Here is a 22,744-nt window from a genome sequence, read left to right as displayed (position 1 = left end):
AGGTGACTTAAAATAGAGGCTCTGTATATAAGTCAAAGGCACGTCGCCAGAAAAGAATCCATGGATGGAGATTGAACTAATAAACGTGAACCCAAATAAGCCAAATGGGGACACTACAGCTCAGATCGAGACCCACACCCTCACATGGGCTATCTCAATCACATTTGATGTCCAACATTTTTGTACTTACAACACTCCCTTTTTCTATCTAGCCTCCTTCACACGTTATTTTTGGAACCCCATCTTTTAATAATACTACAACATATCACCAGTAATTGGATAAGCTTGACCCCCCCACCCAACCCAAGAGCATGTTTTGGGGCATCCTTTACTCATTGTTCTCACTACTTTCCCCCTTTTTTGGATAACAGAAGCAAATCATTTTGTGCCCATGCCATACCCCAAACTCAATTCTCATTTCATCTTTGCCCTTAGAGGGATTGAATTCATGGACTAATAATTGATTGAGAATGAGTTTCTTATGAACAGATTATCATGGAGGTAGGGTTTGTGCTTCTCCTTACATGATAATCCATTTAGAGCAAATTAAAAAAAAAAAAACCATAAAATTAAAATTTTATAGCAAATTGTACTAGTATTACTCTTTGACTTATTATTAATAATTAATTGACTTAATTGATCAAATCGTTTGTTTGATAATGGAACACGTTTGCCTCCTCCCCAAATATTTTAGTAAAAAAAAAAAGGAAAGTATTTTTGCTTGTTGAAGGAAAAAAAAATCTGACATTAAAATAAACTCAAATGATAGGCAGAAAATTGTGGCAGATTAAGGGGGGATCAAAGACTTGGAAAATATTAAAATATATGATATTTGACTAATTAAGTCAGCATCATACGACGGATAATGGCCACAGAATCCGCTAATGGTAGAAATAATGCTGATGATTGGTCTTAAGATTGAGACATGGAGGGGTGCACCTCATTTAGTCCCTGTCTAGAGGTGGAGAATATTCTAAGCAACAAATACAGCTGGCATGCATTTCATGTAGACATACAACCGCTCTGTGCCTGACACATGGCATACAGTGGGGCAAATCGGACAAGACAAACAACATAGATTTATGAGACATTCTTGGGTGAGGATGAGCTGTTTGCCTGTTCAGGGAGTGTCTCAATCTGCTCACATCATTCCTTCACCTAAAACCTGTGAGGAGAGGGAATATCTTTTACCAGGGCTGGTGAGAGTCTTGAAATAACCTCATTATTTTAGCATTTAGGTTTAGATTAATGGATGTTGCTTGACTTGTTCAATTAAAACCCTCAGCAGGGGGGACCCTTCTCCCCTGCAAGCCAATCCAGTTAGGTCACATGGCACTTAATTATGATTGCTCTCCAAATGGCTTAATATAAAGTTGATTATAAAAGCCACTTTCCTTGTGGCATGTGGCTAAAGTAAATGAATCCAATGTAATAAACCAAACAAACCTCCCTTCATTGCAGCAATAATCTATACAAAAGAATGCTTAAATTTTACTTCATTGCAGCATGTGGGCAAAAGCATAATGTCATTGAGAAGATCATGACAGATGAGTATCTTTCAACTGAATTGTTCAAATTCAGATAATTTAATCTGCATTGCATAGATATGACATGAACAAAAAGTTATTAAAGCAGTGATCTATCCAACCAAAATTTAATCATTATCCAAATCAGTATCAGCAAGGCACAGCCATAAGATGTTCAACCATGCAACAAACTGTGACAGCTAATGTGAAATTTTCAGCAAAGATGGCTTTGAATCGCTACTTAGACATCTCATCTTATATACTATCAACATAAACAAGATAGTATCTTTTTCCCCAAGAAAGGAAACGAACAGCTATGAGCAGGTTGTGAGTTCCAAAGACAGTCAACTTGGCTAAGTTTGAACCAACATCTTATAAATTACAATTACAATATAATAAATACAAACTATTAGATCATCCTTTGACAAACGAAGCTTTAACAACCATTTAGGAGGCACAATACTAGGAAATCAGAGCATGAAATGAATAACTTATTCCAAAAAGAAAAAAATGCCTGAAAGGAATAGACATTTAAGATCTGCCCTTTCTTGATTTCATTTTGAAACTTCTACAAGACGTCAGAAAAATTTAAACTGTTCAACTACAGAGATAAATAAAGGGGAGAAAGAAATCATTTCCAACAAAATACAGCAGAAGAGAGCAAACCTTACAATGAGAAATGAACAAGTAGTAGGAATGAACAAACCCAAACCTCTCAGAACCATGAATGGACACTAGAACTTGCCTCCTTTCATTATCTCTTTCACCTAGCATCTGCTGATGCAAATGAATCTGCAAACCCAGATGGCCGGCATGGTATACTGGTCTGTGTAGTGTCTGTACTGGCCAGAAATGATGATGAATCATCCAAATTGCTATTTCCCTCAAATGCTTGCCACTTTTTCAATGCTTGTGGTAAAGTCAAGTCAAGGTCGATTCCATATATGTCATCAGAATCAGGTTCTGCTGGTTTCCAGAGCTCTGCTAGTGATGACAGCCCATTGACTACGTGACTCATATCTGGCCTCTGGTAGGGCTCCCTTGCACAGCAGTGGCCAGCCAGCTCAGACACAGTGCTTATACTGGCAAGTGTTTCCTCATCAAGCTGAATAGTTTTGTCAATGGCCTTTCGGAATGTATCCTTGTTTGTGTGCATCCTACGGAACCATGTCACAAGGTGCAAACTTTCCTCGGGCTGTGTTTCATCAAGTGCCTTTCTGCCTGTGATCAATTCCATGAGGATCACACCAAAGCTAAATACATCCACCTTTGTGGTCACTCGTCCAGTAACTGCCAAAATGTGAGAACTTTCAGTTCTAATGCCAGGAATTATTAGAAGAGACAATAAATTTAATGTACACTTGCATAGTGAAATAAGGCAAATTCACAAATAACTTTAAAAACACACATTTCTTGTGACAATGTTGACCCAAAAAAAAGGATGTTCCACACTTAAACCAATATAAAGCTTAATGCTTTTGTTGGTTAATTAGAAAGTGAAGAATCACTCTATGTTAGACACATGTAATTCACTGCTGCAAGCAAACAGGAACTTATATTTTATTGGACATTCAGGAGCTTCTCAGAAGTGTCTCAATCTGCTAATAACATCATGACTTCACCTAAAACTTCTGATTATATTTACCAGAACCTTGTAAAGGAACTTAAAAGATTTCCTTATTGAAGAGCATCATTGTCTAACATAATGGAACATATTGCTTTTCATTATTTAAGTAAATACTCCTATATTTCACTGATGCTTTAATCCCATAAATAAAGCAGAACCCAACAGAAGCAAAACATACTAAAGGCCTTTCCAAGAACAAAAGAAAAAAGGCATAATGTGCAGGAATTTCTGATCAGAAAATGAAGAAAAACTAAAATTACTGACCAGCATACTCTGGTGCCAGATACCCAAACGTTCCTGCAAGTCTTGTTTCAACTGAATGTTTACCATCAACAGGAGCAAGACGAACCAAGCCAAAATCTGCAACTTTGGCACGCATATCGTCTCCAAGAAGAATATTGGATGGCTTAAGATCTCTATGAATGAAACTCTGTTGTGCCAGACCATGCAGATACTCAACACCTCGAGCCACATCCAGGGCAATTGTAAGTCGTCTAGTCCATTCAAGTGGCTTCAACCCTTCATCCTTCCAGTTGAATAGGTGCCTACTAAGGGTCCCTTGAGGCATGTATTCATAAACAAGAAGCCTCTCATTTCCATCCAAGCAATATCCGAGAAGTGCTACTAAATGACGGTGACGAACCTTAGTAAGAACTGCAATCTCAGACTTAAACTCAGCCAAACCCTTCTCACTCACAACACCAGACTCCATCCTTTTCACTGCAATCTTTGTCCCATCATGCAATTCCCCTTTGTAAACTGTACCAAAACCACCTCTTCCCAATACATTTTCCTCACTGAAATTATTCGTCACATTCCTCAAAACTTGAATTGAGATAACCATGTTTCCAGCCTCAACCATGTGAACATCACTAGGTCCACTGCTCGTGTGGCTGAAAGTTTCACTTCCACCATTAATACTCGATCCAGCAACAGTGATCTTAACTCCTTCCTGGTCACCAGAATGATGAGGATGTATCACTACCGTAGTTGGACTCTGTACCCTACTTGAACGCTTTCCTTTTCTAGCATACAAGCAGATACCCAAAGCAAGTAGACCCAAGCCACCAACTGCACCAATTACAGAACCCACAACCGTCCCAGTATTGGATTTCTTTTCACCACTCCCAGAAGAACTACCACCACCCCCACCACCAGGAGATCCACCAGGGGACCTGCCTTCAGGTGTGGGAACACCATCTTTTCCAATATTAGGGTTTCCATCAGTTATTATTGCAACATTTTGCCTAAAAGACGGTATTTTTCCATACAGCCTATTGTTTGAAACATCTACTCGATTGAGCTTGGGCAATGTAGTGAGCTCTGTTGGTATTGTGCCAGTAAGATTATTACCCGAAAGATCCAAAGTTGTCAATGAAGTAAGCTTAGCAAAATTACTAGAAATTGTACCAGTGAGCCCCTTTTTTGAAAAAATAACAGATACGATGTTTCCTTGAGCACATGAGATACCTAGCCAATTATTACAAGGATCATTCCCTATCCAACTATTAGCAAAATTCTCTGGATAACCAACGGCTTCCATAATAAATAACAATATATTAACACGCTCATCACAAGCAACACCAGGCATATCCAAGCAAAACCTATTACTACCAGCCGTCATATCCACAATTACAGTATCAGGAAATTTCGGGGTTGGCCCTTGAAGTTCATTATTAGTCAAATTCACAATATAGAGTGACGTTAATTTAACCAAAGACAAGGGAACAACACCAGTGAACCGATTATCTCTCAAACTTAAATTCCCCAACTGAGTTAACTTTGAAAAATCAGGTAAGGGACCTGAAAACTGGTTCCCGTGCAACCATACCTCTGTCAAAGAAGACATGCTCTGTATCACTTCAATTGTCCCATTCAAACTCTGCCCATTAACCCACAAAGACTGAATCATAGAAGCCGAAAACTCGGCAGGCAATTCTCCTTCAAGATTGTTCATAGCCAAATGCAGTTCTGTCAAGGTTGGAAACGTAACAGGGTCAAACAAACCTGGAAATCTCCCTTTAATATTAGCTTTGTTGGCAGAGAAAGCTTTCAAGGAAGTTGCTTCCTTTACGCTCTCTGGAATCTCCCAAGGTTCGAACGGGTTGTAGTCTAGATAAACAGAAGTCAATGAAGTCAAGCCTGCAAAGAAATCCGAAGGGAAAGATGAGAAATTGTTGTTGTGAAAGTTAGCTTCTTGCAACTGGCCCAACCCAGCAAGGCTTGGGATTTGTCCACTGATTTGGTTGTTCATGACTTCAAAGACGGTAAGCTGAGACAGATTCTTGAGATCAGGGGGAAGGATTCCACCAACATTTTTGTTGGGTATTTGGATCCTGGTGACCCTGTTGTTTTCACAGCGGACATTATCCCATTGGCAAGGGTCAGGATTAGACCAGTCAAGGGAAGATGGGATTTTTAGGCTTGTTTTCAGCTTTTCCATGACTGAAGAGTCAGGGCCGGATTGAGAAGAGACCTGGAAAGTGAAGAAGCAAAGGAGTGAAAGAAACCAAAAAAGAAGACAACCCAAAACATGGTGCTTCTTCATTGTTCTTCTTTCTTCGTTTCTCTTGGGAGAATTAGAGAGAAAGTGAGGGAATTTAAGAGAAAAGTGGCAATCTTTATGTTACTTTTGGCCAAATGTTTTTCTTCTAGGGTTTATGGAAGCATTGATGGTACGATCAACAAAACTCAAAAGAAGAGTTAAGAGAGAGAGAGAGAGAGGTAATTGAGAGAGTGAAACGGCGGGGACAGAGGGAAAGAGAAAGAGAGAAAAGTGGGGCAAATTAAAAAAAAAAATCAGCCTTTTTTTTTTTTAAAAAAAAAAAGAAGTTAAAGAGAGAAGAGAGAGAGTGAGTGAGTGAGAGAGATAGACTTGCTTTCCTTTTTCTTTGTAAGATTTGTTAGTATGTTTGGTTTCGAGGAATGTGAAAGGGAAAATAGTTGGCACATGCAAATTAGGTCCCACCTTCCTATAATGTCGTCAATTTAACTCTCTATTTTCTCTTCTTCTCAAAACAAAATAAGAAACTTCTTGAAATTTCATTGGACAAAAATATAATTTTATATTACTTCATGTAATTTACTATAATTTCAAATAGTCTCCATTGTGACATTGTAGCTCAATTCCATATTATGTCATTAGAATTGCTCCTTCAAATTGAGTTTCATTGTAAATTTGATTAGATTCATTCCCCTCCTATCATTTTTTGTTTTATAATTAGAGTAAGGAAATTCGAATTCTATTCTTTAGACAAAAGACCATACACCAATCAATAAACTAAATGCTCTAGTGTTATCATTTCCTTATCTTGTTTTGCTAACTTAAACATCACTTAAATTGTCAAATACCCCTTAAATAAATTATCTTAATATTAATATATATATTATTCACCTTTATAATATGTTCAATTTCAAAATATAAGATTTTTCGTTTTTATCAATATAAGAGTTAAAGATTTAGAAGGCATAATGCCTTTACAATTTGAGAAATATATCAAATAAAATTTTGATATATGTTAGCAAACATAAAAAATCCAATGCATGTGGTTTACCTTTTTTTTCTTTTCTTTTTTTGGGTGGAACATGAGGTTTGCTTTAATTATTCTTTTAAAATAATTATAACATAAAGTTGTAGATTAAAATAGAAGAAGAGAAAAATTGAACTAATTAGGATGACATTGTAAAGAAATATGGCCTAAATGGTAACTTAAGATATTTATCTATAATTAGAGCAATACTTTTTGGTATAAGAGGAAACATAATGATTCAAATCCCAAATTTCTATTTAAATCGTCACTAACCTTCAATCATTATGTTTTCATTTTACACTTTAAATTTGTTGGTAGCCTTATAATATAGGACAAGACAAAAGAAAAGGGTTGGTTGGGTTAGAAATAATTAATATTTTTAATTTAATTTAATTTTAAATTTTAATCCGCAAAATTTTTGTGTTATTTTGATTACTAACTTTCAACGGAAAAATACCGAAAAAATCGCCATTTAATGCCACTATTTTTTAATTATTTCAATTAATGTCATTAGCTATAAATTAGTAATTTACTTATCAAAATCTCCTTTGTCTTGAAAAAAAAGAAAAGAGAGGGCAATAATGCCTATGCAAAGCAATGCAAGTGTGAACTCCCCAATTAATCTTACCGCTTTTGTTACTCGTGTGTAGCAATAATAAAATAAGAAAAATTGCGTGAGGGATTGGCAATGTGGCATGTGATTAATTAACGCGGTTTATTAATTAGTTTTGGCTTAAGCATATTTGTCAACCTTCTGAGTCTGACAGGATCTGCCCACAGAATCAATAATCCTGACATCTTCTGAGTTGCACCCAACTTTGTCCCTCTCATCATTTCTTAATCATACTTTTAGACTTAGCTAATCTCAAATCGAATTAATACGAACCATTACCATAATTTTAACTTAAATTTGGGCCTAAAGTTTTGGGCCTAAAATAATGAAGAGGACAAGCTCTACGTCTTTTTTCTTTTTCTTTTGTTTTTTTTTTTGTCTAAAAATGTTAAGAGAAATAGGGGATATAATCCAAAATTTTTTTAGTATAATATTTTAAAAAGTCATTAAATTATTTTAAAAATAAAAATGAGTTATTGTTATTTTATTGCATTAAATAAAATCTTTATATTTCTATTTTAAATTAAATAAATTTAATATATCATTTATCATTTTATATTTACATTATACCGACGGATTGATGTAAAAAAATAAAAATATTACGTGACCACGTCATCATTTCACATCACTAACTATTATGACATGCTAGCATATCATATTAGTATCATGTACTATAAAATGATGAGAGATGTTTTAACTATCGATAATTAGTCAAGTATTAGTTATAAAAATTTATTGGGGTCAAAATAAAAAAAAAATGATTAAACATAACAAAAAAAATAAAAACTTATTAAATTTTTTTTTGAATAATTCATAAACTTTTTAAAGTATTATACTTATTTTTTTAATCTAATCAAAAAAGAAAAAAATTAAGCTTAACTTTTCGACAAAAAAGGTACATAATTTTATCAATGAGCCGAACAGAAGGAACCTTTGAAAATTTCATTGGAGAAAAGCAGCTGGAGAATAAAAAAATAATTTTCATATAAATTAAACCCCAAAATTATTGGACGTGTAACGCAATAGGCAAAAGACCAAGTCATTTCAGTACTCGCAAGAAAGAGGGGACAACACCATGCAAGCAACGAAGGTTAAAAACAATTTGTTGAATCCCCAAAACGGGCATTTGGAAAATTTGGGAACAAGATTTGTAAAAAGAAAAAAAAATGGGGAATGTTTAATTGATGAGGTGGGTGGATTTAAATTCCCCAAGTTCCATATCCACGCATGCAATTACACACTGTCCAATTTGAACTTTTTCTTTGTTTCACATATATTTTGTGGTCCAAATGTTTAAGATTTCAAAGAGAGACAGATAGGCCAGTTTTGGCCTTTGGTAGCATACGTGGACTTGACCATTTTGGAGCCGTCCTCCCACAGGGACATATATCAAAGCTTTAATAATGAAATATTGGAATTGGATCAATACATATTCCTTGTCCATATATATATATATTTATATTTTTTTTTTGTGGGGTCTTTACAGATATATACTGCTGGCCAGTTGCCATTTGTTCGTATTTGATTCTGTTCAAACCCAATTCCCTGTTTCCTCAACAAAACAAACTTGTTCAAAACTTGAATTTGAAGAAGCAAACATATTCATGGTTTAATATTCTTTTTTTAAAATTTCCTAACAAATGTGAATACGTGTGAATCTCTCTCTATCAATGTATTTTTTGTCTACTTGTAAGACTCTGTTGCTAAAATTCTATTGTTGTCATGTGTGTAGGTGTTATGGATTTCAACTTAAATGAGATAGGTCTTATACTTATAAATATGAATTTTATTTTACCTATAATGTATGTCTTTTGAATTCAAAATATGGGTTTGTAATAAGTAATATCAGAATTTACTCAATTCTTCAATAATATAAGACTCTCATGAGAGATATCAAGATCAAAGTAATTAAACTCAAAATAAGATGGATCATTTTTCTTTACGGATAAAAAAGGAATTAGTGTAACTAGAACGTTTCAAAATTTAGTTGAGTAGAATCTCACAGATCCCCTATATTTATAAGAAATAAGATGCATCTTTAACTTATAAATAAAAGACTTCCTCAACTTGATAGATATGTCATTTGAATTGAAAGTATGAACTTTCGACACATGAAGGTGGTTTGATTTATTAAATTTGAATTATTGCTATCCAATTTAATTAATTAGGTCTTATACTTATAAATCATTTGTGCATGCATATATATATCACATGGGTTCATTTACTTTTATTTTGCATGTGTATACGGAGCAGGTTTAATGAGTATTAATTTGTAAGCCCATCTATCTAATCAATGCTTTCTTTTTTTAATAAGAAATCTTTACCTATATAAATTTATCATTTTAATTTATATATGTATCTTTCGTTTACTGTTTTATATTGTTTTAAGATAAATTAAAATACGTATCTTTTTATATTTGAATATAGTTTTTTTACTCTAATTTAACTTATTATTTAAAGAACCTTTTTTTTCCTAATATTGACATTATTTTTTTTATTAAAATTAACTAATTCAAAATTTTTTCATCCTCCATTTCATTATTTTCATTATTGTTTATAAGATATTATATGCATTTTAATCAAGTCAACACAAGGCAATTATATAACAAAATAAAATTAAGATGCTAAATTTTTCCCTAATAAATAAGGAGAGTTGTTGTGGCTCTTAACTTGGCATTTGTGACATTTTCATAATTAAGACAACTCTTTTTTATTTTTTATAGAGATCAGAATTAAATAAAAAAAAAAGAAAAAAGGAATGAGGGAAGTGAGAATGGGATGTGTCACTAATACATATTGATTGTACACTGTGTCAAGTAACTTAAATTCATGCATGCATGCCAATTAATTACTTCACATGAAGAAATAAGTTTCAAGGTTTTCTTGGCGTCCAGAGAAATAATTTCAGGATGACATTTCAAGTGATAATAAGATCCATGCACCATGACTTAAATGAAGGGCAGGTCAAACATAAAAGCTTTGCTTGATAGGATGGAAATGTATGTATGTATGTATGTATGTATATTAATTAAATTAAACTAAAGATACATATTAATGACAATTTTGCTTTGTCACATAAAAAGGACATGAAATTTGAGAAAAGCATAAATATATACAATACCTTAAGCATTAACATATCCTTAATTAAACTATATTATACAAGTCCAGACAAACCACTCAACTGATCACAACATAATTAACAATACAAGCAACAACCTATGTAAATTACTTCAACCATTTTGATGGCAATTCTCATGATCATGATGGACTGTCTCATCTACATGTTGCTTAGGTTATTGAAGTTGGTGATAAGATCATGCACATATTGTCTCCCAATACCAATTCGAACTAGGAACCCACCAGGTTCTTCAAGGTTCAACATTAGAAAAGCGGTTTCCGGGACAGGAGTTGCTAAGATGGCTGCATTGGAAACCTTTCCCCATCCGAAATCAAGAGCATGGAAAGGAAACCTCGACCAATCAGACACAATGGTTAGTTCTCTCATGGAGGGGAAAAACTTATCCGAGGCCTCGAGAGCCCTTGCATACAATTTGATATATTCATCGGTAATCTCATCTTTTGCTGCTTGGATTTTTCGGATTGTGTCGTGCAGAGGTTCTTCTAGCAGCTGTTTCACCGAACATGACACTGAGGCAAGAACAAAGGCATTTCCTGTGAAGTTGTCACCAAGTGGGGGTCGAAGCCTGCTCCGAGCATCAACTGGGAATTGCAAACAGATGTTTGTGTTTGCCTGTAAACTCAGAGTCTTCACTCTTGCCTGGTTATATTTAAGTGACCAATAATATCATTCTCATTACTTTAGCAAGAATTCACATATATAAAGGAATTTACTATAATCATTGAAAAAATGTTATTGAAATTATTGTAGCCACTTAGTAGTAATTAAGTAGATTATTTTATATTTATTCAAATTAATAATAATTAAGTCATCAAGAATTATCCTTTCCAGTAATTGTTATGTAATTAATTACATTACTGATATATATAGTAATTCAATTTTTTGAACATATATTTTAATTTATATTTATTCTTTCAAGTTCTGTTGTGGGGTCATCGTCTATGTAATGATATTATAACAGATACACCATAAAGAACTGTCATGAAACTAGAATTTGAATTCTAGCAGAACAGTATAAAATCCTTTCTTTGATGCCAAGGAAATTTATTCAAGAACTAGTTGCCTTACAGAAATGTGATTTAATGTAATGGAAATGCATCATCAGGCCTTCAATGGTTTTTATCTGCAGGGGCTCCACTTCATATGTAGCTGTAAAGCTTTTTGATTTATTCATGAAAATAAAGTAGTTTCATTAATTTTTATGTAGAGAAAAAGGAGTAATCACCACTACCTTGATGTGAATTTGAAGAATTATGGAGTAATAATACCAAGTAGATCAGGTAATTAAACTCAAAAGACTTCAGTGGTCCTGGAATATGCAGATAAGAGTTGCTTTATTATATAATAAGTCAAGCATATAAACTTAAATGACTCACCTTCCAAACATGGGCACACAAAACATCAAACGTAGAGCACTTCGGAAGCTTGCCCTTTTCAATTGCTTGTCCTTTCCATGTCTCTACAGTTTCCTTCTTCATGCCTAGAGTAACTAGTTCTAGCCCAACTTGAGGATCAACCTGGCTGAACTTTGCCACGGCAGTTCCCCAACATCTGTCATCTGAGGCCATGGCTTGCATAGGTATTCCATAGAGATCTTGAATAGCTGTAATATGGCCCTGTTCATATATTGAAGCAGCCGTGGGGCTTGAATTGGGAGAATAGATGGCACTTAACAGGGCATCCCTTGAATGGTTAGGCACCATAAGTTCAGACTCATCTTTCCCGTTTGATATTTGAGCCCAAGATGCAAGAAAGTTAAATGCGCCTAGGCCATCAAACAAAGCATGGCTGCTACCAAAGCCAATCGAAAACCCTCCACAAGCAAACTTTGTTATCTGCAAAAGGGGGTGCCAACTAGTTATAATAAATAGGGGATTCAACGGAAACATAGAACAGCTAGAGATATAGTAAATGAAATGCTGTGAAGCGTACGACTTAGTAATACTTAGTGCTTACATACGAGCTTATTCGAAATAATTCTACCAGGCATCTTATTTGAAAGTAAAGGCGATGTAATAGTCTCATATTTCATTTAGATAGTTTTTTGTTTTTCCAAAATAAAAGCCCAATTTTCTGATCCATCAGTGTAAAGTAACAATTAAACAGTTGCAATACTAATGATTATGAGCAATCAAATTAGTCCTTGCAATGATGATATCTGAAATATTAGCCAATTAACGCTAGGTTTCATTTAGATTTTCACCCTAGATAGGTTACCAGTCTGTTGAAAAAATGCAGGGTGCTCCCATTCCAAAAAGAGGGAGCTTAGTAAGTACTTGATTTATCTAGCTAATCTCTCAAGTTGTTTGTGATAAGGCGACAGATAAAAACCAGAAAGAGATTTAGGTTTGAAGGACGATAAAAGCTAAGCAAAATGTTCTACCAAGAGAACAAGCAAGTTTATATTTAGGTTTAGGGTTTCCCACTATTCTCAAGTAGAACTTAAACCAACTCTCCATAAATAAAAACTAAAAGAAGTGGACGTCAGAGCAAGGGACAAGTTTATCTAGAGAAAGGTGTCTGTGAATGTGAACATCAGGACTTCATAGTCTCCTGACTTCGATTAAACCTGCACAATAATCATTCATGGTAGTCAAATTAAACTCATTAGATAAGTGCTAACTATGACCTTAGTTTGGAGCATATGTATTAAGCTCAATTCATGGTTATCTATCCTCAGCAGATTGTTTCTAAGAAGAGGGAAAAACTATTTTCTTTCTTCTTTCATGCATGAGCAGAAGCTATAATTAAAATATTATGGTCACCAAATTACACCATAGTGTGATCGTTTGCATCTTTGTGATACAAAAAAAAAAAAAAAAACCTGTCAAGAGAACGTCATTTCAGTTGTTCCACATCTCAGGTAATCAATTTGACTACCTATAGCAGAAAGGTAATTAACAAAATAAAGGAGAAAAAAATTAAAATAAAAAACCTAGAGTACTTCTCTCTCATGGACAAAATCCAAACCTGAACAACTGCAATTGGATTTTCTGAAATATCAGTGGCTTCAGGGCACTTAGGAACCAGGTTTTCATAGCAACTCTTGTATTCATGCAGCCTTCCAAGTTCCTCAAGCTTGGAATCAGTCACAGCAGTTATCAGGATGACTCCTTCGTTGTTGCAGTCAATTTCTAGCTTGCCCGAGGCTTCATTGATTCTAAACCTCCCTGCAGCTGGATACCAAGGAATCAGCACTTTCTGAAGAGCTGTTTTGGCTCTCTCAACAGGATCTTCATCCTGCATAAATGATTCATTAATCAACTGAGAATTATAAAAGAAGACAGTGTAGAGAATGGAAGGAGATATCCTGTCCAAACCAGAGAGTTCAATAGTCTGTCTTTTAAATTGTTTGAAAGGTTTGAGAATTATATTCTCCTTAATGCATAGCTTTAGCTCCATTACTTAAAATAGGATAATGATTAAGAACTCTAACGGAAGTTGCAGAGATTATGAAAGCTGTCTCATGTTCGTACAAAGTGAGGAAAAACCCTAGGTTTATATAATTTCGAAACGACGGGATGCTGCAGTGCCAGGGGGTCAGCTTGACAGAAAGCGTTTAATATGCAGGTAAGGACAACTGTTTTCCCATCACTGTCTCTAGTGGGATGAGCAAAGGTACCATATTCGAAAGGCTCTCTGAAGTATATTATATGCAATCTAGTACCAAATTGCTACCTAAAAGTATATTGCCAAGAGACCAATATCATACGCTAAGTAGCCATAAAACGCTCTTATGGATTATGATTAGGCAAGCCAGTCGAAAAGGATGAGAGTTTGTATTTTTTAATGGGATGATTTGTTTTTATTCTCAGGCATGAGAATTTTGTCACTTTCCCTTTTGCAATGCTTGTCGGTAATCTTGTCTGATGATAAGATCAATGGCATGTAATTGCTTTGGTGGCTTTTAGAGCTATGTTTCTGTTATCATGTTTCATTAAACATACTCACTTTTCCCACCAATACATACGATTCTTCCAGGTAACCCTCGTTACTGCATCATTTTCTACTAAAATTGAGATGCAGCATATATAGAACCTATATAGCCTACTCATAATGGTGGAGAGGGCTATAAAGTTAAACCTATCTAGGAGTGATACTTTAATCTATATTATACCAGTGTTAGGGCAAACAATTAAACTGAGTAAATCGAATCATTAGTCCATGACTTTTTTGAATTTTGTTTTTATTTGTGATATTTTGAATTTGTATGAAATCCTTCAATCCATCGACATTGCGAAATATGGATTGGACTGCCACATGTACATTCACTTATGTTTCATGTGACAAATTTTGTCAATATTCTAATAGTGTGTTAACAAACAGATGGATATACCGAAACAAATTTAAAAATCATGGTTAAGGTTTTAGGTAATTCTAAAGTAAATTCCATCATTAATTTGTAACTTTAAGTTTCATTTTCAACCATAACTTAAAAGATTAAAATTTTTCATCCATGATCTTTTGATTTTATTTTAAATTTATCCATCTATCAACGTACCATTCAAATTTAAATGAAATTTGTGATATGCCCACCAAATTACCACATGGCAATTTTTTTTTTTATGTATTCCCTATTTCATATCATGGTTGAAATTCAAAATATAAAAAAAAAGTCAAGAACTAATGATGCAATTGATTTAGTAAACCCTATATGAGAAGTAGTGTAGCCTTTAAAATAATTTGCTTTTAAACTGATCATGCTCATAATCCTTAAGTATTTAATTGTGCTGATCATACTTTAGATTCAACAGGGTGCCTAAGTACGTACGTAGGATCACAACAATATTGGAAGGCCGGTTAACAAAATCAAATTAAGCACTTGCAGAATTACTCCGATCATTAGTCAACCAAGCAATTTATTTGCAATTTAATCACTACTTTTCTTTTAGGTATGTCCGATCCTATAGTGGACCATATAAATGGCTTCAAGCATAAGAACGACAGTTGTACATATATTATTATAGAAGGTATCTGCCCCCATTGCTGACAAACTTTGCAGAAAACATGCATCTGGTTTCTATCTGTTTCATGTCCTTGTGTGTTTCAGCTTTAGCAAAGCAATTCTTTTTTTTTTTTTGTTTGAACTTAGCAAAACAATTGTTACTACACTTTTTTCCCTTTAACTAATTATATGTGGTAATGGTGGTGGGATCTTCTCTTTTTCAGGGACTGACCTCTATTGTTTATGCAATTCTTTGCCAAACTAAGGCAAACTTACAAATAAAATACTGTGCAATTGTGGCATTCGACGGAAAGGTGCATGGCCGTGGATCCTAGCTGCCACCTAAATGTAGTCACTAGTCAATTAGTGTGGAAATCAATGCCTTGAATTGATTGATTAAGTTTGAATAGCCAAAACAAAGGGGAAACTATTGAAGATTTGATAAAAACTGAAAGTATGAAGAACAGGGATGAAAGAGAGCCAGAGAGAATAATCGAATGAGAGGAAAGAGAAAATTTTGGGTCAGCACAAAAACAATGTGTATAGCCAATCTCATATACTCAGTAACCAACTTTATATACATGATGGAAGAAAGAGAAAAAAAATAAAATGTACCAGCTGGTTAAGCAACCACTTGGCATTCCAACCATCAAGATGCAATGGGAATGGTGAGATATTTCCTGCCACTAGTCATTTCTCAACTATTCAAACGATGTAATTTTGGAAGAAATACAATGAACTAAGACCTGAATTCTGGCACGTGAGAAAAGTAAATAACCATAGCAGATAGACAAAGTGAAAGTACAAATTAGACAAGGTAAAGACACCAAACGACATAGGTAAAGAAATAAAATGGCAGCTAAAGTCTTCTTCTATTTGAACTTGTCAAGATTCATCACCTCTGATACTACAAAATAAAGCACCAGATTTCAACACACCTCCTTGGTGTTCCTTTTGCAGACTCCCAGTAAAGCTCTCAGTGTAAGAAACTTAGTGAAAACATCAGCTACCTGATCATTTGTTCCACAGTGAATAACAACAATCTCATCATCTTTTACTGCATCTCTAATAAAGTGAAATTTCACCTTGACGTGTTTTGTCCTTCCATGATGAACAGGATTTTTAGCAATGGAAATAGCTGATTTGTTATCGATCATTAATGGAGTTCCTATCTTTTGCTCAAATCCCAAATCTCCCAAAATCTTCTTGATCCACATAGCTTGGTTTGCAGCAACTGCAGCTGAGGATTGAGCAACCATCTCTTGTTTCTTAGAGTTCCATGAGAAGATTACAGTGCCAAAAGAGAAGCAGTAACCTTCAGTACTTCTTGAATCATTTAAGCTTCTAGCCCAATCACTATCATAATAGCCAAATCAAATCTCCACTATTTACTTTTCAAACTTTAAACCATAATTGATTGTTCCTTTAATGTATCTTAAGACTCTCTTAGCAGCAGAAAAATGAATCAAGATGGTTTTTGCATAAACTTGGACAGTAAGCTGGCTGGAGACATCAAATCAGGTCTTGAAGCAGTTAAATATAATAAACTTTCAATAATGCTTTTGTAGTTAGAAGTTGCAACTTCAAGAGCTCCATCATCCTTACTTAATTTGCAATTAGCAGCAAGAGGTGTCTCTACTGCCTTACTGTTTTTCATATAAAACCTTTTTAACAACTCAATAGCATATTTGCCTTGATGAATACAAATAAACGTCGAGTGTTGTATGAACTGCATACCTAGAAAATAATGCATTTCACCTAAATCTGTCATTTCAAATTCTGCCATCAACTTACTCTTGCATTCTGTCACAGTGGTATCATCCAAACCAGTTATCAGAAGATCATCAATATATAAAGAGATTATAACCACAGCTGTCTCAGCTGACTTGTACAAATACACGGTAGGTTCATTTGGACTTCTAACAAAACCTTCTGTAATAAGAAATGCATCTATTCGATCATACCAGGCTCTTGGAGCCTACTTCAAACTATACAATGCTTTCACAAGTTTGCATACCTTTCCTTCAGTACCTGGTTTGATGAAGCCTTCCAGTTGCTGGATGTATATATCCTCACACAGATAACCATTTAAAAAAGCTGATCTAACATCTAGATAAAGGATTTTCCATCCTTCTCGAGCAATTAAGGCAGAGAGGAGTCTTATGGTATCATGTCTTGCTACTGGAGCAAAGGTCTCACAATAGTCAATACCATATATTTGTGAGTACCCTTTCACTACTAGTTTGGCTTTAAACTTGTTGACAGTACCATCTGCATTGAGCTTGATTTTGTAGATCCACTTGACACCTATGATGTGTTGATCTGCTGGCTTATCCACCAATATCCAAGTGCCATTTTTTTTTCTTTCATTTGCATTTCCTGCTCTGTAGCTTTTAGCCATCTAGTATCTTTTGCTGCTTCATAGTAACAGGTAAGTTCTACAACTGCCACATTACATCTTGCATATATGTCTTGCAAATATCTAGTACCCCTGACTGCTAAATGTTCTGCTTCTATATTCTCATCACTGTCAATCTCACACTGCTCATCCACTAATGTCTGACTAGAACTACCAAAACTCTTAACAACCAGCTTATCCCAGTTCTACCATGACTGCTCATCAAATCTAATGTCTTTGTTGACAAAAATCTATTTTGTCTCAATATTATAGAGCTTATAGCCTATAGTAATGTCAGTATAGCCTATAAATATTGCCAAAATGCTTTTCTCATCAAGCTTAGTTCTTCTGCTATCTGGTATTTTCGCATAACAAACACTGCCAAATACCTTGATATACAGAACACTTAGTTTATAACCAAACCAGACTTCATATGCTGTCTTGTTCTCTAGCACTCTTGTTTGTGATCTGTTTAGCAGATAATTTGCAGTACTTGCAGCTTCAGCTCAAATTGGTAGAGTAAGCACCTTGCCATTTCTATAATAGTTTTGTTCCTCCTTTCAACTGCCCCATTCTGCTGAGGATTATAGGATACAGTCAACTCAACTGATGAATTACTCCAACTTGAGATAAGAACTTTTCAAACTCGGAGGCAGTGAATTCTTTTCCATTATTACTCCTCATTATTTTAATGGACTTAGATACTTGATTCTCAACCTGCTTCTTGACCTTCACAAAGCAAGGCAAAGCTTCTGACTTAAATTTCAAAAACAAAATCCAACTGTACATGGTAACATCATCAATGAATAGCAGAAAATATCTACTTCCTCCTAAGGAAGGAATATTCATAGGTCCTCCCAAATCAGTGTGAATCAACTGCAATTTCTCTGTTGCTTTCCATTTCATTTCCTTTGGAAATGAAAGCCTACTTTGTTTCTCATATTGATAGATTCCACACACTGTTACATGTTTGGTTATCCTTGGCAAACCCTTTACTGACTCTTGTGATGACATCTTCTGTAATGAATTATAATTAATGTGCCCTAACCTCCTGTGCCATAGCTCATAATCAACAACTGAACTAACAAAAACTTTGTGTTCAGTATGCTTCCAGGCAATTGGATAGCATTTGTTTTTCATTTCTACTGTCAACACTTCATCTCCTTTAGGATAAAAAATAGTACAATATCTATCTTTAAATAACAAAACATAATGGTTTTCTGTGAGTTGACCAACACTCAGGAGGTTCTGATTAGCATCTGGAACCAAATAAACATTGGTTATATACTTATAACCAGAGTCAATCTCCACAGCTACAGTTCTTGTACCAACTATCTCTAGAAATACCCCATTACCAATCTCAACCTTAGCCTTAAAGCTTTTATCTAAAGTTGTAAATTGGCTCTCATCACCAGTCATGTGATACAAGCAACCACTATCAATTAACCAAACTTTTTTTCTAGCTGATTCATCAACCATCCTTGCCATAAACAACACTTCATTAGACTCTTCCACATGTTTAGCCACTGTAGCCTTCTCATTTAAGCTTGAACCCTTGTTCTTGCACACTCTCTCCACATGACCAAGTTGATTGCAAGCCCTACACTTAACATTAAGTCTGTACTAACAATACTTGGCTGAGTAAGTAGTCTTCTTGCAGTGTGTAAGGTTGGTATTTTTGTTTTTGTTTTCCAGGTTTACTGTCAAAATTTTTCTTCTCTTTATCCTTCCTATCTAGCTCACTTCTCTTAGAACTGTTATTGCCTAGCTTAAGATTTCTAGTCCTAGCAACCAAAGCACTATTAATATAGTCTTCCTCTCTAAAAGCCTTTCTCTGTTCCTGAGCTTTTAAAGCATTGATGAGCTCACTTAAAGTAAGTCTAGTAATATCTCTTAACTCTTCTAGGGGAGAAATCTTGCTATCAAACCTTTCTGGCAAACCGAATACCTTGATAGCAATATGTTTTCCAGTTAACTCTTCCCTCAAAAGTGTAAGCTGATTTACCAGCTTCATGAGTTTTTTAGAAAACTCTTGAACAGCCTCTTCTTCTTTCACCCTCAACATCTTAAATTTTCGTTGAAGATTCAAAGCTTACATCTGCCTTGTTCTCTCACTACCTTGAAACTCATTTCTTAACAAATCCCACACTTTCCTAGGACTATTAGTATGCATAATCCTAGAAAACACAGTTTCTAAAACAGCTGAATGTAAAGAACATAGTGCTTTATACCTTTTGGCAACTTCCTTAGAGTGCTGCTTGATCTGAGCAATAGTTGGATTTGCATGCCTCATTGCTAGTGGTTCTCCTCCTGTTTCAACCACATCTCACGGATCAAAAGCTTTGAGGTATGCCTTCATTTTGACTGCCTAGTATTGATAGTTCTTCCCTGCGAATGATAGAGGAGCTGGTGTGTTGAAACCAGCTAAATGCCATGAAGAAATGATAAAGGGGTACACAGTAATGAAATAAGAAAATTTAAAAAATAACGAGTTAGTCCCTTAATATCCTTAGGTCTACTTTGATACCATTTTAGAGATTTGATAAAAATTGGAAATATGAAGAATAGAGATGAAAGAGAGCCAGAGAGAATAATCAAATAAGAGGAAAGAGAAAATTTTGGGTCAACACAAAAACAGTGTGCATAGCTAATTTCATATACTCAGTAACCAACTTTATATACATGATGAAAGAAAGAGAAAAAAAATAGAAGGAACCAGCCGGGTAAGCAACCACTTGGCATTCCAACCGTCTAGATGCTATGGGAATGGTGAGATATTTCCTGCCACTAGTTATTTCTCAACTACTCAAAGGATGTAGTTTAGAAGAAATACAATGAACTAAAACCTGAATTCTAGCATGTGGGAAAAGTAAATAACCACAGACAAAGAGACAGTAAAAATTAGACAAGCTAAAGATGCCAAACAACATAGGTAAAGAAATAAAACGGCAGCTGAAGTCTTCTTCCATTTGAACTTGTCGAGATTCATCACCTCTGTTACTGCAAAATAAAGCACCAGATTTCAACAAACTAAAAGGAAAAGGATCCGCTCTTTAATTGGTATTTTGTTTTTGTTTTTGTTTATTTGCTGCCTCCAGGGCCTGATGAATATTTTAAAAATTGTATGGGCAAAGGCAAATTTAATCACATATATTCCAGGAGTTTTCTTCTTTGAAAAACATAAGATTTCCTTTGATAAAACTGCTTACATACAACCAGAGAGCCAGAACAGAGTCAACAAAACAACCAAGACATCAAAATCTGCCAGCAATACATCAGTTTTAGCCACTATCAGCCCACACAAACACTTAATCATGCTCACATTTATCCAGAAGCGGGGAACCATTGTTTGGTCCCTTGGGAATACTTGATTCAAATGCAGCAGAGGTGATGGCCTTTAAAACAGCCTTTCAAATGTTCAATAATTCCCTCTGGAAGGGCATGATTCCGTTAATGATAGAATCAGACGCATTTGTTGCGGTATAATGAAGTTTATAAGAAATAATGTTTTTCAATGAAGTGAAGAAACTAAGGAAAATGCTTCAGAGCAGCAACATGAAAAACAGAACAGTTACTTCATTCATAATTTGTTCGTTTCCGCAAACTTAAGTACAAGAAAGAGAAAACCTAGAAAACAAGGAATTAGAAACTGACAACTACCCATCAAATGGATGCAGCACACAACTGATCCATAATACTAAGTGGTAAACTAACATTTGCAAAGAAGGATAAACAATAACAATTGACTACAAGTAAAAGATAAAATAAAGCTAAGCTTAATTGAGTCTCATGCATCAGCATGTAATATCTGCTAGCTGCTAAGATAAACACTTGTAGAAATTAAGAGATGTATTCCAACTTCAACACGATATCATGGGTGTTAAACACCTCATCAAGGCTCTGAGAGAATAGGAGAGCATTCAGTGAAATTAACAGATTGATTCAAAACATTTAAAATGTAGAGATTATCCATGCACTAAGAGAAGCAACTTCCTTCGCTTATTCCTTGGCAAAATTGGGAGTTGATTGAGCAAACTTCTTCCATGCATGATGGTAGCAGAATTATGTGATTGTTTCAGTTTATGGGGGTCTTAGACGATGTTTCAGTTTATGGGGGTCTTAGACGATAAGTTTCTTATTCTATATGTCAATGTATGAATTATACAGAGGAGTTGTATGTTTTGAATTGATAATGTTGTACTGCTATCAGGTGATACTTTCTGGATCTGATGGTGTAATCGTCACATCATAATGAGATGTTGTAAGCTTTATTGCTTATTTATTGATAAACTTACCTTGTTTGAGCCAAACAAAGAAAAAAAAAAAAGGAAGAAGCGGTGAACGAGACTAAATGAAAACCATTCAGCAACACAAAAACCAGCACACTCTACCCAGTTTCTAGCATTCAAAACAGCCAGCCACGACATATTTAACTTCCTAACAAATAAAACTCCATTGCACCGGAGGAAGCCAACACTATACTACCCAACAACAGAGCTGGGACCTTCTTATGACAACAAGAATAACCAGTCATCTAGTTGGTCACCGGCAGCCATACCTGTTGTAAAATATGCCCTATTTTTTTTTTTTTTTGTTAAGTTATTGATGAAATTTCATTAATGAGAATTGCATAAGTACAACCTAATGTTTGACAAGCTATAACACAATATCCCCTAAAAATAATGATTTATGCTTGTCATAACAATAGTAAATGCCAGTAGGCCACTTAAGAAACACCTTTCAAACGGACAAGGAAAGAAATTAAAAGCAATACAACCATAAACATAAAGCTCGAATCAATCAGGCATTGCAAATAGAACCTAGACCTTGAAGCCAAAGATGTAAAGAACAATATAGCCTGTTCCATACAGACAGAGAATATCACTTGCAGAAAACAAATCAGATAGATTTATGTCACCATGCCACTAAAAACAGAGTCAAGACCTACAGCCAAACTATGAACAAA

The 22,744-nt window shown here is 34.8% G+C and overlaps 2 protein-coding genes across 2 annotated transcripts; both read right to left on the bottom strand.

Moving 5' to 3' along the window:
- Nucleotides 1–2,037: 2,037 nt before the first annotated feature.
- On the bottom strand, nucleotides 2,038–5,643 carry LOC18610018 (Leucine-rich repeat protein kinase family protein). Its single transcript, XM_018116003.2, has 2 exons — nucleotides 3,418–5,643; nucleotides 2,038–2,816 (listed from the first exon to the last, which is right to left on the bottom strand). The coding sequence occupies exons 1-2, from the start codon at nucleotides 5,594–5,596 to the stop codon at nucleotides 2,290–2,292; spliced, it is 2,706 nt and encodes a 901-aa protein (XP_017971492.2). The 5' UTR covers nucleotides 5,597–5,643; the 3' UTR covers nucleotides 2,038–2,289.
- Nucleotides 5,644–10,310: 4,667 nt separating this feature from the next.
- On the bottom strand, nucleotides 10,311–13,975 carry LOC18610017 (brassinosteroid-related acyltransferase 1-like). Its single transcript, XM_007045427.3, has 3 exons — nucleotides 13,406–13,975; nucleotides 11,812–12,270; nucleotides 10,311–11,074 (listed from the first exon to the last, which is right to left on the bottom strand). Exons 1-3 carry the CDS (start codon nucleotides 13,835–13,837, stop codon nucleotides 10,574–10,576), a joined length of 1,392 nt encoding a protein of 463 aa, XP_007045489.1. The 5' UTR covers nucleotides 13,838–13,975; the 3' UTR covers nucleotides 10,311–10,573.
- Nucleotides 13,976–22,744: the final 8,769 nt, after the last annotated feature.

The sequence above is a fragment of the Theobroma cacao genome, chromosome 2 (assembly GCF_053813885.1).
Source record: "Theobroma cacao isolate CCN51 chromosome 2, ASM5381388v1, whole genome shotgun sequence".
NCBI lineage: Eukaryota > Viridiplantae > Streptophyta > Magnoliopsida > Malvales > Malvaceae > Theobroma > Theobroma cacao.
Note: the sequence above shows the minus strand (reverse complement) of the source record. Positions and strands in the feature narration are given on the sequence as shown.

Coding starts and splice junctions, on each gene's coding strand:
- LOC18610018 (XM_018116003.2), bottom strand. CDS start 5,596: ATGGAAAAGCTGAAAACAAGCCTAAAAATCCCATCTTCCCTTGACTGG. Junction 2,817..3,417: donor TCTGGCACCAGAGTATGCTG/GTCAGTAATTTT, acceptor ACATTTTGGCAG/TTACTGGACGAGTGACCACA.
- LOC18610017 (XM_007045427.3), bottom strand. CDS start 13,837: ATGGAGCTAAAGCTATGCATTAAGGAGAATATAATTCTCAAACCTTTC. Junction 12,271..13,405: donor ATCCAATTGCAGTTGTTCAG/GTTTGGATTTTG, acceptor CCCCTTTTGCAG/ATAACAAAGTTTGCTTGTGG. Junction 11,075..11,811: donor TGTGTGCCCATGTTTGGAAG/GTGAGTCATTTA, acceptor AAATATAACCAG/GCAAGAGTGAAGACTCTGAG.